This window comes from Hyperoodon ampullatus, assembly GCF_949752795.1.
Source record: "Hyperoodon ampullatus genome assembly, chromosome: 10".
Classification (NCBI taxonomy): Eukaryota; Metazoa; Chordata; class Mammalia; order Artiodactyla; family Ziphiidae; genus Hyperoodon; species Hyperoodon ampullatus.
In genome coordinates this window covers 41,366,489-41,383,186 of record NC_136923.1, presented here as the reverse complement: position 1 = coordinate 41,383,186, position 16,698 = coordinate 41,366,489, and the positions used below count along the sequence as shown (strand labels likewise).

Sequence of the window (16,698 nt, the reverse complement as noted above, 5' to 3'; positions counted from 1 at the left end):
CCAAGTGTGGCCCCAGAACAGCAGCAGCAGCAGCAGCACTGGGGACACTCATGAGAAATTTGAATCCTCAGCCCCCACCCCAGACCGATGGAATCAGGAACTCTGGGAACGGGTGCAGTGACCTGTGGTTCAATGAGCCCGCAGGGTGATTCTGACACCCACTCAAGTTTGAGAACCACTGCTCTAAGCTCTACGTCCTCCTCAACCTCCAAACCATGGGTTAGATCCACAGAGCCCCCGGACTGTTATTTTCCTTCAGGATTTAGAATCTAGAAAGTTTAGCTGGTTTGTCATGGGTTTAGGACATGTATATGCTCCTGTCTCCAGTAACTACGATTGCATAAGCATCTTAAAGGAAAACCAAATTATTGGTAAATGTGTTTTTACTTTACTAGATGTTGCCAAAATGCTCTCCAAAGTGGTTGTCAATTACACTTTGACCAGAAATAAATAAGCATTGCTGTTTCTGCACATACTCACCATTGTTTCTACACTGTCAGGAAATTTCTAATTTTTGCTAGTCTGAGGGTGGAATTCCACTAAGGTTTTAACTTGCATTTCCCTGCTAATGGTGAGGCTGATCATTCTTCTGATTGGTCAGCTGTTTGCTGAGAGGCATCGCTCAGGCTGGGAAGAAAGAGGCTCTGTAGTGACCTAATCAGATGAGTCTGAGAGATGGTCCACACTGATTTAACTCAGAAACAATTAGCTCTAAGGACTCTCATGCAGAAGCCCAGGGGCACTCAGAGGACTTGAAGCCCCACATATGAATTGGGTGGGGGCCTGACCTAGCCCTTTCACCTTTGTGGCAGCCCCCAAGGGACTCTAAACACTGGCCTATCCCAGAGCAGAAAGGGACTGACCCAGGATCACATGTGTATCTTTGGTCAAGGCAGGAAGGGAAGCCAGGCTCTTGTGACCCAGCCTGCAAACCCATACACCTTCCCCACAGCGAGATACCTGCCTACAAGCCCCTTAGTACCTCAGCGTCATACTTTTCGTTGATGGCAGGCTCAGTGGTGACCAGCTTCATCCTGCTGGCAAACCGCAGTGAAGACAGCTGAAAAACACATCAGACAGACCTCTTTGTTCTTGGTCAATTACTTGTGAGTAGAGATATGTGCAAAACAGGTTGAAGGATTCCACTAGAAAACAAGTCTCCCTGCAGAGAGGAATGCTCCATGGGCCCATGGAGTGACATCTGGGGGTCCTGCCTGAGTCCCTCTGGGGGCACAGCCAGCCAGGGGTAATTATGGCTGGGGGGCCCATGGGGTGGCCACAGAAGCGGGCACTTGGGAAACAGCCCCACTGTGTTGATGTTCCATGAGGAGTGGAGGGCTGCTCCCTGGCAGTGAGGAGCAGCCAGTGGCACATGAGCTGCCAGTGAGCCCTGACATCCTAGCCTCATACTGTGCTGGGCTGACTTGGAGCCCTGAAACAGGGAAGCCGACTTGGAGGGGGGATGGGTAACCCAGAAGTAGCCTGAGGAAGGCCTGAAAGGGCTCTTCCATTGGACAGTCTTGCCTAGTAGTTAAGAGCTCTGCCACCAACCAACTGACTGCACAACCTCAGACAGGTCTTGTAACTTCTCTGTAAAGTTGGGAAGACCTGCCTCACAGGGTCACTGGGAGACTTAGTGCTGAGGTATGTAATGTGCTCTGGACAGAACTGGCCCACAGAGAGCCCTCAGGAAGAGACCCCTGTCATTTTAGTTGGAGTTGCTTCTGTGAGGGTGAAATCAGACTCTCCTGCTGTAAGCACAGCAGCAAGTGTGGCCACGACTCCCTCATACACACATGCATGTTCACTGCATAAAACACGAATCATGACAGGAACAGTTTTAAAGTTTTAAAGCATTTGGAGAAGAGAATCATGAGCTTCTGCACCCCCAATATGCCTTTGTCCCAACCCCCGAAACTCTTCCAGCAGCTCCTTAGGGCTCCTGTGGGCTCAGTCCTAATCAGAGATCCCAGGTGATGTGGGCACAAGCCTCAGGGGAAAGCAGGTACCAGGAGAGCTGCTTCCTATGTGACCATCTCAGGGGTGGGGATAAGGGGAGAAAGGGTCTTCCACGATCTTGGAGGACGTATTTCTTAACCAGGCAGCCAGGAGGCCCAATATTCGTATGACTCCTCTTGGGGTTCACTCATGCTTTGTTATGCTGTGAGACCAGTAGGTGCCTGAAGCCTTCCTCTGGGGATGCTGTCTGCACGTCAGCTGGAGCTCCCCTCCCTGGCCTCCCAAGTCCCAGGGCACTGGGTATGTGGCAGGAGAACTCCCCCTGGAAGCTGGGATGGTCCCTAATGCACCAAGCTGGGAGGCCCTGCAGGAGCATCTTGCCCTGCAATGTCCCTGGAAATGACCTGTTTCACCTAGTGGATTCTCCAGATGACTGAAGCTTGCCCCAAACATCCACATTTGACCAAAATGTCTAGGGAGAGATTTACAAACCTATCTTATTTAGGATGGGTAGGGAGGAGAGGCGGGGAGCCCCAGCCTGGGTGCCTAGCTATGTGGACTCACCTGTGTCACTGGCTCACTTCGTATTCCTGCCTCTGGTTCTCATAAGCTTCTCACCTCCCCAGATCACCTGTTTACTGCTGCTGGATTAATCTCCCTGAGTCACAACTCTGGCCACAGCCCTCTCCTACTAAAACCCTGTGACAGCCCCAGCCACCTGGAGCAGAATAGCCAAGGCCTCAGCATGGCCGCCAGGGCCCATCCAGCCGCTGCACCTTCTTCTTCTTCCTCTCCTTCCCGAGCTCCTCGCTGCAGTGGCAAAATACTCCTGGCATGGGCCAGAAAACACAGTCCTTGCCCCACAAAGCTGGCTCTCAGCCTTCTCTTCTCACATAGGCCCCCACACTGAGCTTGCCACCTGCCTTGCCTCTTCCTTGACATGGCTTCTGCCCCTTGGTACTTGGTATTTGGATCCTGGCTGGGCCCCCTTCAGCAATTTTGGCTCAGACTCATCCCTGGATCCCTCCAGCCTTGACCGTGTCTATAGCTACTGTGTCAGTTTACCCAGCCCTGGCATGCATGAGGAGGGATTCCATCCCGGTTGCACTGGCTGTCTTTACATACCGTCTCTTCTAACTGGGCGGCTTCTCCATAGATGTTTGTCACAAGGACCATATTGCAATTTCCCCCTGCAGAAAGCAGGACACAGAAGGGCCATGAACCATGTGGGTTTTCTGCCAAGAGATTCCTTTGAGGCTGGTGGGTGGCGGGGGCGGGAGGGCTCTGAACATTTGTGTCCCTTCAAAATTCATATATTGAAGTCCTAACCCTCAATGTGATGGTATTTGGAGGTGGCACCTGCAGGAAGTAATTAAGTACAAGAGGTCATGAAGGTGGAGCCCCATGATGGGATTAGTGCCCTTGTAAGAAAAGAAAAAGAGACCAGGGCCCTGTCTCCCTTTCTGACCTCTTTCTTTTCTTTCTCTCTCTCTCTCTTTGCCATGTGAAGACACAACGAGAAAGTGGCCATCTACAGGCCAGGAAGAGAGTTTTCACCAGGAGCCATTCCTGCCAGATCTTGACCTGGGACTTCCAGGTTCCAGGACTGTGAGAAATAGGTGTCTGTTGTTTAAGCCACCCAGTCCGTGATATTTTGTTCTAGCAGCCTGAGCTGAGACAGGGTCAGAGAGGACACACGCAAGCATGCATGAGGCTGGGAGGCAAGGGGAAGAAGAAGAGAAGCAGGAGAGGCTGTCAAATGTACCTAAAAGAGGAGCTGGGGGAAAAGCAGAGGAGAGAAGGCCTGGGGTAGGGCAGAGGCCTCTAGGCCAGGGCTTTGCTTATGGGGGGGTGGGGGGAGCACTCAGTTAATAATCACACACCAACCACCGTGCCATTGGGCCCAATGCGAAAGCATGGGAACACAAGGATGACAAGACACAGCCCCAGCTCCTCAGTCAGGGAAGGGAGGACGTCACAGGAGAAGCCCTCCACCTTGGTCTTCAAGGTGATGAAGGATTCTGCCAGCTGGTTCAAGGATGAGGGGAAATGAGAAGGTACTTCCGGTAGAGGCAAAAGCTTAAGCAAAGGTTCTGAGGAGTGAAGAGAATGGCATGGGGGACATGAGAGGGCACTGTGCTTGATTCTGCCTTTCCAGGTGTGCCTGAGGTCACTGTGAAAAGGCTGCAGGTAAGTCCATGCCACCAGGAGGGAGCAAATCCATTATCACCAGTAACAGACATGCCAGGCCTGTCTGTCCCCTGCTGTGCACCAACCACACCCTCACCTAAGGAATCCTTCAGGGCGTGGGTGAGCTTGCACTGCCGGAAGGGGATGTGGTCTCGCTTCTGGTCCCCGAGGGCAATGATGGCCTGCTCCAGGAATGACAGTGACTTGTTGATGTAGGTGGCTTCCTTCAGGACTCGGCCCTCAGACTACAAACCAAAGGTCAGTTCCTCATCAGACCAAGTGGAGAGGCTGCCCCACAAAGAACACTGCAGGTCTGTGGCCAGGCCAGAGCCTCCTTCCCAGAACCAGGTCTTCTCTCCCTGTCATGGGATTGTATTGTATCCATCTTGGGCTAATGGGAACACTCACAGGAACACTCGTGCAAATATTCTTATGAATGAATGCTCATGTGAATATGAATACTTATGTGAATATGTATATGAATACTCTCTTAAGAGTCACACTATTATGAATACACATGGGAATATTTGTGCAGATACTTGAGCAAATAATCCTGGGAATATACATTCATTCAATACACAAATACAAACATTCATAAGAACGCACATAGGAATGCTCATTTGAATGCTCTTGTGAATACTTATGTTAATATACTCACATGAATATTTATGTGAGATGAAAAATTCATGCAAATATTCATTGTGTGAACACTCACACTGATAAATAGAGAAACGCTAATACGAGCATGGAGCATTGACTGAGCACTGACTGAGTGCCAGGTACTTTGCTAAGAATTTAGGAGCCATCATCTCATTTAATGTTTACAAAAATCCTTCCAGGTAGGAACTGCCTCTCTGTTTCACCTCTGCTAGTTCTGTCCCTCCAGCTCCACTGCTCCTAGCTCGGGATGGTGCTCACGAATGCCCTATGAGGGACGGCCCAGGTGCACAGAAACTAAGCCGGAAACAGAGCTGTGGCTTCTTGAGGAAGAACTTCCTGCTCCCCCACTTACTGCAGACTTCCCCAGCCTCTCGGAGCCTGCTAGATCCACCAAGTTAATTTTGGAAGTGATGTACTTTTCGTCTGATAAGGTCCGCGAATGGGCCTACGAAACACCCAAAAAGAGGTTAAACTGTCACAGGGAGAAGGTTCTTACTGAGCAGGCCCCATGGGAATCGACCACCCCTCTCGGCTCTTCAGAGAGCTTGCACTTACCTCCATGTAGATTGTGAAAATGCAGTGTGACCTAGATGAGTTCTTGTTCATTGTGTGGGAGGCTATAATCCTGTTGGTCTCTCCCTGAAGAGGACGGAAAACACAGACATTTTGAAATATTAAAATAACATGGCATTTGGATAATTTTTCAATTATGCAGAAATGATATTTATATCACTGCAATCAGCCAGGCCTTCCAGGGAAACCTCACTTATAAACTAGTAGAATAGAAGACAAATTGGAGTCCAGACCTATACTTTCACTCACTGCTAGAGATGTGTGAATTTGTATAATAGTTTTCTTTCCTTCTTTTTTTTTTGGCCACGCCATGCAGCTTGCGGGATCTTAGTTCCCCGACCAGGGACTGAACCTGCACCCTTGTGAGTGAAAGCTCCAAGTCCTCACCACTGGACCACCAGGGAATTCCCTGTATAATATCTTTCTGAAAAGCAAAGCAGCAATAAGAATTAAGAGCCTTAAAAATGTTCATGAATATCGAATCATAACCAACGTACATATCCAACAATTAGGGAATGGTCTAGCTGTACAATGAAATGTTATGCAGCCAGGAGAATGCTGACAAATAGTTTTTTTTTTTTAATATTTATTTATTTATTTTCAGCTGTGTTGGGTCTTCGTTGCTGCAGGCAGGCTTTCTCTAGTTGCGGCAAGTGGGGGTTACTCTTTGTTGCAGTGCGCGGGCTTCTCACTGCAGTGGCTTCTCTTGTTGTGGAGCACGGGCTCTATGTGCACGGGCTTCAGTAGTTGTGGCTCAAGGGCTCTAGAGTGCAGGCTCAGTAGTGTGGCACACGGGCTTAGTTGTTCCATGGCATGTGGGATCTTCCAGGACCAGGGCTCGAACCCATGTCCCCTGCATTGGCAGGCAGATTCTTAACCACTGAGCCACCTGGGAAGTCCCGACAAATAGTCTTTAATAACAGAAAAATGCAGAATCCAAAATCATAGCAAACTGACTTCCACAGCACAATAAAAGGACTATACACCACAACCACATCCTTGCATACCCCGGGATGCAAGGATGGTTTGACATACACAAATCAATCAATGTAATACACTTCATTAACAAAATGAAGGACAAAATCATATGATGGTACAATCTAAGGAATGCAAAAGCATTCATAGAAGAAAGAATAGACAGATGGTGCTACCAAGATGTTAATAATGGTCACTTCTGGGTTGGAGTTTATAGGTGAATTTTTATATATGAGGGCTTGTGCTTTCATTTTTTTTTTTTTTACAGTGAACATGTATTACTTTTAAAAGTTAGGAAAAGTCAATGATTTGTTTCTTTAAAGGGACAGCAGGCCCTTGCCTCTAATTCAAAGGATTGGGCACTATGACCAGAATACACTTAAAAGGAAATGTTGTGGAAATAAATGGCTGTTCTTAGAGAAAGAGATCCTTGCAGGAGGGACTCCGTCTCCTTAAAGGCTCCTGAGAGGTGCTATGAACAAGCCTCAAATCAGTGATGCCACGTTCCCCTGGGGAGAGTGGAGCACCCAAAGAGGAGGGGAGGCCCTGGGCTGTGTGCCTAGCTGGCCTCCAGGCTATACCCTCATTGCCTCATACTGTCCACCTCTCCTGCAAATTCAGTGACATTCACCAAGAGTACAAGGGGTCACTTCACCTTTATCCTTCAGTCCCCTCTTTCTGAAGTGCCCTCTTTGCTTGTCTTTCTGCCTTCTAATTAAGCAACCTCTGAAGGCCAGAGAAGTGTCCTTTCCTCCATGAAGAGTCCTTTGCTGACTGCCCTCACCCTGACATCCATCCAGGTGTCTGCCACTCCTGGAGCACAGTTCAGATTGTGCCGTGGTTGTCACGGGTTTCTTCCTCATCCTTCTCCACCCCACGGTGAGCCTCTTTAGGCCTCACATTTATCCTTCCACCATCATTGCCTAGCAAGGACACAGCCCTTGAGGAACTACTGCTGCAAACAAAATGCCTGGTTCAATTCTAAATATGAGTGCTCAGGCAGTGCCAATCATGCTTCTGAACAGCATCCACTGAGCACTTATTGTGTGCAAGGCTCTGTAGTCAGTGCTCAAAATGCTTGATCCCATCTGGTGCCTCTGTTATGGGAAACAATGCGGAGGCTCTTCAAAAAAAATTTTTTTAATTTATTTTATTTATTTTTGGATGCGTTGGGTCTTCGTTGCTGTGCACAGGCTTTCTCTAGTTGTGGTGAGTGGGGGCTACTCTTCGTTGTGGTGTGTGGACTTCTCATTGCGGTGGCTTCTCTTGTTGTGGAACATGGGCCCTAGGGCACGTGGGCTTCAGTAGTTGTGGCTCGCAGGCTCTAGAGCGCAGGCTTAGTAGTTGTAGCACACAGGCTTAGTTGCTCCGTGGCATGTGGGATCTTCCCGGACCAGGGATCAAACCCGTGTCCCCTGCCTTTGCAGGCGGATTCTTAACCACTGCGCCACCAGAGGAGCCCTCTTCAAAAATTTAAAAATAGAACTACCATATGATCCAGCAATCCCACTTCAGAGTATTTATAAAGTAAATCACAGGGATGTAATGTACAGCATGGTGACTATTAATAATACTGTATTGCATATTTGAAAGTTTTAAAGTTTCAAAGAGAGTAGATCTTAGAAGTTCTCAGCACACAGAAAAAAATGTGTAACTATATACGGTGACGGATGTTAACTAGAGTTATTATGGTGATCATTTGGCAATATATACAAATATTGAATTATTATGTTGTACACCTGAAACTAATATAATGTTACAAGCCAGTTATACCTCAATTTAAAAAAATGCCCGATCCCATCTGATTCTCATAACAATGTTTTAGGGTAGGTTTAAAAACAGTGTCTCCACTTTTATAGATTAGCAAACTGAAGCTTGAAGAGATTAATGATTTGCTCGACATTAAGGCTTCATAGATTGAAAGAAACCTGAATTTGAGCCCAAGTCCCCAGTTCTAAGTTCTACACCTTTTGCACTGTATCACAGCCCAAAACATCAAGGGGGCCTTCCAGGAATACAATGGACTAAATATTCAGAAAACTTCCTACTGCAAAACACCTAAAGATGATAGAGAGAATATTTAAAAATTCCTTTTGAATGCATGGCTGAGACTGCAAGAAAGTAAGGCCAGTACCCAGGGCCAGACACAAAGCAGGAGCAGGAATCCAGGAACTGCAAGCTAGAACCAGTGCTCTTATTGCCCTGAGGGCACCTGCAGACGGAGGTGCTGTAAGATAGCCCTTGCTGGATTTCTTGGTGATTCTCTGAGTAATGAAATTGACATGTTATAAAGATAGAGAATATCTCCTTTTGCTCCCAGAGCCATTTGCTCTTCACATTCTGAGGGTGGTAGACCTAGAGCCACTTTTGTCTTCCCTCACCTCCCTCCACTCCCATCCCCCCACCCAAGCCATCTGTTACATTCAAAGGGTGATAAGATCTTTCTCCTTCAGAAACAAAAGCTTAACTTCCAGGTAGAGACCTTGCCCTCCTTTCCTAAGAGAGGATTTACTTACATTTCAAAATAAAAGCACATGCTCTCTCTCATCCTCCCTTTCTGTCTCTAGCTTTACCACCTGCCACCTCCGCCCCACCCCACGCTGCAATCTCTCTCTATCCTAACAGAGGGGAAGAGGCATAAATGTACCAGCTCCTATATAAGCTCTGAGATTCGTAACTTTGGAATTCCTCTCCAATAGTACAGACACCCTCTCCCCTCTGTAGGGCTTCCCTGGTGGTGCAGTGGTTAGGAATCCGCCTGCCAATGCAGAGAACACGGGTTCGAGCCCTGGTCCAGGAAGATCCCACGTGCTGCCGAGCAACTAAGCCCGTGTGCCACAACTACTGAGCCTGCGTGCCACAACTACTGAAGCCTGCGTGCCTACAACCTATGCTCCACAACAAGAGAAGCCACTGCAATGAGAAGCCTGTGCACCGCAATGAAAAGTAGCCCCCGCTCGCTGCAACTGGAGAAAGCCCGCGCGCAGCAACGAAGACCCAACGCAGCCAAAAATAAATAAATTAAATAAATTTTAAAAAAATTTTAAAATCTGATTTAAAGAGGCCCTGGATTGGTAATGCTCCCTAGGCTCCTGAAAGAAAAAACTATACTCTAAAGTAATATAGTCTCAACCCAAGCCTCAAAAAAGACCCACTGATAAAGGGCCAAGGGAGTAGAGCTTATAATCAAATTACAAAATATACTTGTTATGATAAGGTAACATTTTATTTTGATTCATAGAACGTTTGGAAGAAATATACAGGGAGGTCCTCTCTACCTTCTACTCAGCCTCTCCCTATGATTAACATCTTGTAAAATGGTAGTACAATGTCAAAACCAAGAAATTGACATTGGTATAATCCACAGTGCTTATTCAGATTTCACCAGTTATACAACTTATTTGTGTATGTATGTCTGTATGTGTGTGCATTAACTAACTATGCAAGTTGTTATTTCTAGGAAAAACAAGAGAGAAAATATAAATATGAATGAATATATAACTTCCAAACTAGTAAAGAGGGAAACAAATATAATAAAAAATAAAAATATATAATAAAAAAATCCAATGAAAAAGAAGGCAAAACAGGTAAGAAAAATAAATGGGACAAAGAACACACAGTCAAATGACAGATTTAAACCCAAGTATTTCAGAAACTACGTTAAGTGCAAATGGAATGAAATGCTTCAGTTAAAAGATAAAGACTGTCAGAGTAAATTTTTAAAAATCCTCTCATATGCTCTTTACACAAAAAGCCAAAACAAGAAATTTATACACATTCAACTAACCTAAATTTAAGAATTTTTGTTCATCAAGTAACACATCAAGAGAAAAAAAAGTCACAGGAAATAGAAAACATTGTAATACACACAACTGAAAAAAGAACTAGTTTTCAGAATATATAAAGAATTTATACAAACAAGTAAGAGAGAAAAAAAAGACATCTGTAAAGAAAATAAACAAATGACATGAACAGGGAAATCCAAATGGTCAAAAAATACATAGTAAGGTCCTTAATCTCACTGGTAATCAGGGAAATATAAACCAATGAGTGGGACCACAGTGGGAAACACTACACATCAGCCAGATTGGTCAAGATTTTAGGGTCAGAATAATGGGAATTCTGATAACATGTTGTGGGAGTATACCATTATGGAAAATAGTTGGTATCATTTAAGAAAGCTTAAGACACACACACTGTATGACTCAGCAATTACAGTTCTTGATTTTACCTAGAGAAATTCATGCTTATGTGCCCCAGATATACATACAAGAATGTTGCTAGTTCTCATTCCTAATGGCCGTGTCTGAAATACACCCAATCTAGGAAAACCCAACTGTCCATCAGAAGTAGAATGGATAACTAAATTGTAGTATATTCACACAATGTAATATGATGAAAGTGAAAAATATACAGCAACATCAGATGAATTACACATAAAAAGTAGATAAAAGGTAAAAGAAATAAGACAGAATTCATCCTACATGATTCCTTGTATATAAATTTCCAAAAAAGTAACTTATGCTGCTTGAGAAAACATAGGTGGGATGCTCCAGGTGGTAAAGCTATAAAGAAGACCAAGGAAATGATTACCATACAAGTCAGGAGAGTGCTTACTTCTAAGGGTATGAATAAATAATTATTCATGATTAAAAAAACTCTTGGGCTTCCCTGGTGGTGCAGTGGTTGAGAGTCCACCTGCCAATGCAGGGGACGCGGGTTTGTGTCCTGGTCCGGGGGGATCCCACATGCCGCGGAGCGGCTGGGCCCGTGAGCCATGGCCGCTGAGCCTGCACGTCCGGAGGCTGTGCTCCGCAGCGGGAGAGGCCACAGCAGTGAGAGGCCCATGTACCGCAAAAAAAAAAACCTCTTCACAAACTTGGACCTTCTTTAAACTTAACTTAAGCCACCAAAAACCTACGGCAAACATTCTTCATGGTGAAATGTCAGAAGCAACAATAAGACGAGAATGCCTCATTGCTGCCACCTGGGAGGCTCTTTCTTCTGTGTACATGCAAGGGATCCAGGTTTATATCACCCCTGAGGACACCTAAATGACATTTTTTTAAAAAAGTTTTATTTGACATATATACATATATGTGTATATATATATATATATATATATATATATATATATATATATATTTTTTTTAGGCTGTACCGCGTGGCATGTGGGATCTTAGTTCCCCAACCAGGGATTGAATCCATGCCCCTTGCATTGGGAGTGTGGAGTCTTAGCCACTGGACCACCAGGGAAGTCCCCTACATGTATTTTAAATACCATAAGACTCACTGTTTAAAAAAAAAAAAAAGACTCATTGTTTTAAGTATACAATTCAATGATTTTTAAAATCAGTAAAATTACAGGGTTGTGCAACCATCACCACAATTCTATTTTTAAAATGTTGTATCACTCCAAAAAGTTATCTCAGGCCCATTTGCAGTCACTTCCTGTCCCCTCCCCCAGGCAACTACTAATCTGCTTTCTGTCTCTATAGATGGGGTTATCTGGACATTTCAAATGAATGGAATCATACAACAGGTAACTTTTTTATTTCTTTTACTTAGCATTTTTTTGAGATTCATCCAAGCTGTAGCATGTCTCAGTGCTCCATTTCTTTTTATTGCTAAACAGTTTTCCGTTGTATGGATGTACCACATTTTGTTCATCCATTCTCCATTGAGGAATATTTTGGTTATTTCCGGTCTTTGGCTATTATGAATAGTCTTAATATGAATATTTGTGTACAAGTCTTTGTGTGCACATTTCATTTCTCTTGGGTAGATTTCTAGGAGTAGAAGTGCTAGGTCCTATGATAAAATTAATGTTTAACTTTTTAGGAAACTGCCAAAATGGTTGCACCATTTTACATTTCACCAGCAATGCACAGAGTTTTAATCTACATGATTTTTAAAAGAATAACATATCCCGGGGAATTTTTTTTATTGATTTGTAAGAGTTTTTATATACCAAGGACATTAATTCTTTTTTTTTTCTATACCACAAATGCCTGTGATTTAATGATAACTAATAAAAGGACAATTTCAACTAAATAAAGAAAAAACTTCACAAGAAAAAAGACTAGAAGGAAATAAGCCAAAATACACATTATTGTTGCCATATGTAGAAAACAGATGAGTGAATTCTTTTTTTGCTTCTGTATTTTTCATTACTATCTGAACTTGCTAAACAAGCATATATTAATTTTCATTCTGGTTATCAAAGTAAGTAAAAAACTAAGGAGGGAGGAAAAGAAAAAAAAAGTAAAGGAGGGAGGAAAGGTAAGGAGGAAGGAACCCGTAGACTTGATCATCTCACCTCAAAAAGGAGGCTGAATGCATCCTCCTCCCGACTTGTGAGGTGGACCGACAAGCCCTTAATGAAGACCCCCTGAGGACTTCCCACGATGGTCATAGGTGTGACCGAGGGTCCAACGTAAGGCAGAGTGGACAGGAGATCAAACAGGCTCTCATTATAGATTTCCAGGTAGGAAACACGAACAGTGATGGCCTGTGTGGGGTGTTCTTCGATCATCTTAAAAACCTAGATGGGAGATTGGACAGCAGTCACTGAGAGCAGAACTCCAATGGCCAGCCAGTGCTAGGGGAGTTCTTACCTTAGGAAGGAATCCTTTGCCCTAGAAGAATTTACAGTCTAGTTGGTGTGATGGTCATCAGCAACAACAATTATTAGTAGTTGCAGTCTATCGGGCAGTATTTATTATCATCTTGTAGTTTTTTGAGGCCTGACTTACAGATTGGCTAATACTTGTACAGTCTCAAGAAGTAGAGGCATGATGAACAGAAAGGACTCTGGAGTGAAGATCTCTTGTTTTGTGGGGTTTCACCACATATAAGCTTCTTTCACATCCATTTTAAAATTCTACCCTCATGATGCCACTGCGACTGAAGCAGGGCAGGGGCAATACCCATCTGTGGTGGCTCAGCTACTAAGGGAAGAAGTCAAGCCAGAACTCAGCCTTCTTGACTCCTAATACCCTCCCCAGTGCTTATCAGCAGGTGACTTTGGGCTGGTCTTTTCCTCTCTCTAGACCTTAACTTTCTTATCCATTAAATGGGGAGTTGGGCTGGATGATCCCTGAAGTCCCTGCCTTGCTCTAACAGGCTAGATTTGTGCTGTCCAATATGCTAGACACTAGCCACAGGGGGCTGCTGAGCACTTGAAATCTGGCTTGTGCAAATGAGGAACTGGTTTTTAAATTTTATTTAATTTTAACCAAAAATTTAAAACTGATCCTAAATTCAGTTATTGGTAAACTTTTAAGTATGTTTGGAACAACTTGGGTTTATAAATCTACCTTTTCAACTGTAAATTTCATGAACTGTAAATACAGAGCAGCTCTTTCTGATGACTATTTAGTGTCTTAAATAGAAATGGGCTGTAAATGTAAAATACATACCAGATTTCAAAGACTCAGTATAAAGAAAAAGAATGTAAAATATCTCAATAATTTTCATATTGATTACATGTGGAAATGCTATTTTGGCTATATTGAGTTAAATAAAATATATTATTATATATTATTTAAAAATAATTTCACTTGTTTTACTTTTTTAAATGTGGCTATTGGAAAACCTAAAATTGCATATGTGACTTACATTATATTTCTATTGGGCAGTGCTGGGCTAGACTATAAAGTCTAAGATGCTGAGATACTGAAGCATTGACAGTGGGATGTTAAGGATATTGCTTCAAGAAATTATCGCATGGATGGTCATACACTAGAGGGACATCTACACTTCTTACAGCACAGGGCTATAAAACCTCAAGATGCTTTTTAGGGAAAAGTCCTTTTCCTCCCACCTTCAAAAAGAGGGTTCTCACAGAACGCAGGCTAGCAGACTCTGAAGGAAGGCCCATCTGTCCTGTCTTCAGTCACACTTCCCAGACCCCCAAGGCTGACTCGGTCCTGAAAGCTCATGTCGTGCCCTGCTTCTTCCCTTTGCTCTTTCTGGGGCTGTGGTGGTGCAAGAAACCAGAGCAGGCCAGTAAGGAAGCTCTGCAAGGGTTCATACCTCCCTCATTAAAACCAGGAAGGAACAGGATTAGGACCTCTGAATCCTCAATTACAGGGTCACAGACCATCAGAGCAGCAAGAAGCCAGTCAGCACATCTGACTGCCTCTTTAACAAATGAGGAAACAGGCTCAGCATGGGCGTAGGTCAGAGCCTGGAACCTAAACTCTTGGTTTACACACACACACACACCCCACCATGGGTAACCTGTCTCCCCTACAGGCTGCAACTCCTTTGAGGCTGGACCCCACTGTCTCCAGGAGCTCGCCTGGGACGGGCAGCATGTATGGTAGAAAGAGGGGACCTATGTGGCATCCCACCACGGGCCCACTCTCTACCTGTTGTAGGGCACGAGGGAGGATCCCCCGGTGCTTGTAATTCTCAGTTGCCCCCGTCATGGTGTATGTCTTGCCAGCTCCCGTCTGCCCATAACACATGATGGTGCCTGCAAACATTTCAAAACACGTCTTGGTGACATCCAGAAAAACAGCTCCAAGGATAGCTCTCCCATCCCCCAGCATGCCCAGTGCCAGCCAGAACCCTAGTGTGAAGGTGGTCATCAGGAGCAGCCAAGGACAGCAGGAATTCCTGCCATGGAGGGTGGGTGAGCAGGGAAACAGGGATATAAATGGTCAAAACACAGACAGCTGCTCCGAATCTGTGGTCCATGTAGTTCTCTACTGCCTCCTCTCCAAAGAGGGGATCTGATCCTAGGGCTTCTGAGGAGAGCAGGGAATTCCAGGGAACAGAGGAACTGGGAATTTTCCTAGAAAGATGAGGGAGATAAGAGCATTGAACTCAGCCCTTCTTTAGCAAGATCATGAACACCCAGGCTCTCAGGGCTTGGCCTCCCTGCAGGGCAGCCCAGGCAGGAGGAAAGAAGGGCTTTCAAAATCCCCAGGAAGAGATGGGAGTCAGAAGGGCATTTTCTGTTAGTGATGGGAATTCTTTGTAGACTGCAAGTTCCCACTGGACTGAAGGGCTGCTAGTTGGTCCCAGGCCACTTTCAGAAATGGAACACCATGACCAAGCCCTGATCTGTCACATTGCCCTCTCTGGGAAGACTTTCACTTGGACCTCTCTCATGCTTTAGGTCTACCATCAGCAGGCTCTGGGACACAAACCAGTCACGGGCTCCGGTTCCCATCTGCTCTTCTTCCTGGCTTGAGCAGCCTGAGCCAGACCCAACCCAAAGGCTGCTTCTGGGCATTTACAAAACAGATCTGCCCGGGCAATGCTGGGCCATGGAAATCAGTGTTTGCCTTTGCCACGTGAAGTTCCTGGGATTGGTAGGTTTTACACAAGGGGTCTTAATTCAGCATCTGAGCTGGAGTCAGAAGCGGTGTCTATTAATCCTGCAGAAATGTGCAGGAAGGAGTCAGTTCAGCTGGGACTCAGAGCCCACGACTCTTAGCCTCCCCGGGCCTTAGCTCCTTTGTCTCTGCTTCCTCAGGGCCACATCCCCTCAGGACCAATGGAGACCATAGCTATATATCACACACAGGATACGTTACAACATTTAGGCATCTACACTCAACGGACTTTTAAGCAGAAGACCTAAAACTTGCAAACAGGGAACATTCTAGTCAGGAGCCACCAGACGGGCAAAGTCTACAGACTGTGATATATTTTTTTCTATGTATTTTTTCTTTCTTTTTTTGGTCACGCCGCGTGGTATACGGGATCTTAGTTCCCCGACCAAGGATCAAACCTGCTGTCTCTACAGTGGAAGCACAGAGTCTTAACCACTGGACTGCCAGGGAAGTCCCTCTATGGATTTTTAAATCTTTTTAAGATTTTAAGGGACTTTCCTGGTGGTCCAGCGGCTAAGACTCTGTGCTCCCAATACAGGGGAGGCAGGTTTGATCCCTGGTCAGGGAACTAGATCCCACATGCTGCAACTAAGACCTGGTGCAGCCAAATAAATAAATAAATAAATAAATATTAAAAAAAAAAGATTTTGGAACAGTCTTAGAGCGAACTAGTTTGTAAAAATTTCCCAATAAATTTTAATTTGTTAAAAAAGCTTTTTAGTTAAGCTTTTAAGAAACTCAAACTGTACTCAAGTCTTTAGTGATATATGTAAATAATACTATAATACAATGGAATAGATTGATTGTGCTGGTAGAATGAATGGAAATATCCCCTAGCAGGTAGCCAAGAGAAAAATGTTTTGACTCCATCAAATTTATCATAAAGACTTTATGTTCAAAACTAATATTCAGGGATTTGAAACAGGATAATAGTTGAATCCCCATGACCTACAGAGAGTCAGGGTCATATAATCTTCCTATGAAGGTAGGA

The 16,698-nt window shown here is 44.7% G+C and overlaps 1 protein-coding gene across 3 annotated transcripts in view; it reads right to left on the bottom strand.

Annotated features, from left to right (window-relative positions):
* The window catches only part of KIF9 (kinesin family member 9), a 48,262-nt gene that overhangs the window by 24,873 nt on the left and 6,691 nt on the right, over positions 1 to 16,698 (bottom strand). For all 3 annotated transcript variants that reach the window (XM_079712285.1, XM_079712283.1, XM_079712284.1), the window contains exons 4-10: positions 14,733 to 14,839; positions 12,677 to 12,901; positions 5,365 to 5,448; positions 5,162 to 5,254; positions 4,247 to 4,394; positions 3,085 to 3,149; positions 983 to 1,060 (exon numbers count right to left, since the gene is read on the bottom strand). In XM_079712285.1, coding sequence (XP_079568411.1) covers positions 983 to 1,060; positions 3,085 to 3,149; positions 4,247 to 4,394; positions 5,162 to 5,254; positions 5,365 to 5,448; positions 12,677 to 12,901; positions 14,733 to 14,839 — 800 coding nt within the window. The remainder of the gene's footprint in view (positions 1 to 982; positions 1,061 to 3,084; positions 3,150 to 4,246; positions 4,395 to 5,161; positions 5,255 to 5,364; positions 5,449 to 12,676; positions 12,902 to 14,732; positions 14,840 to 16,698) is intronic.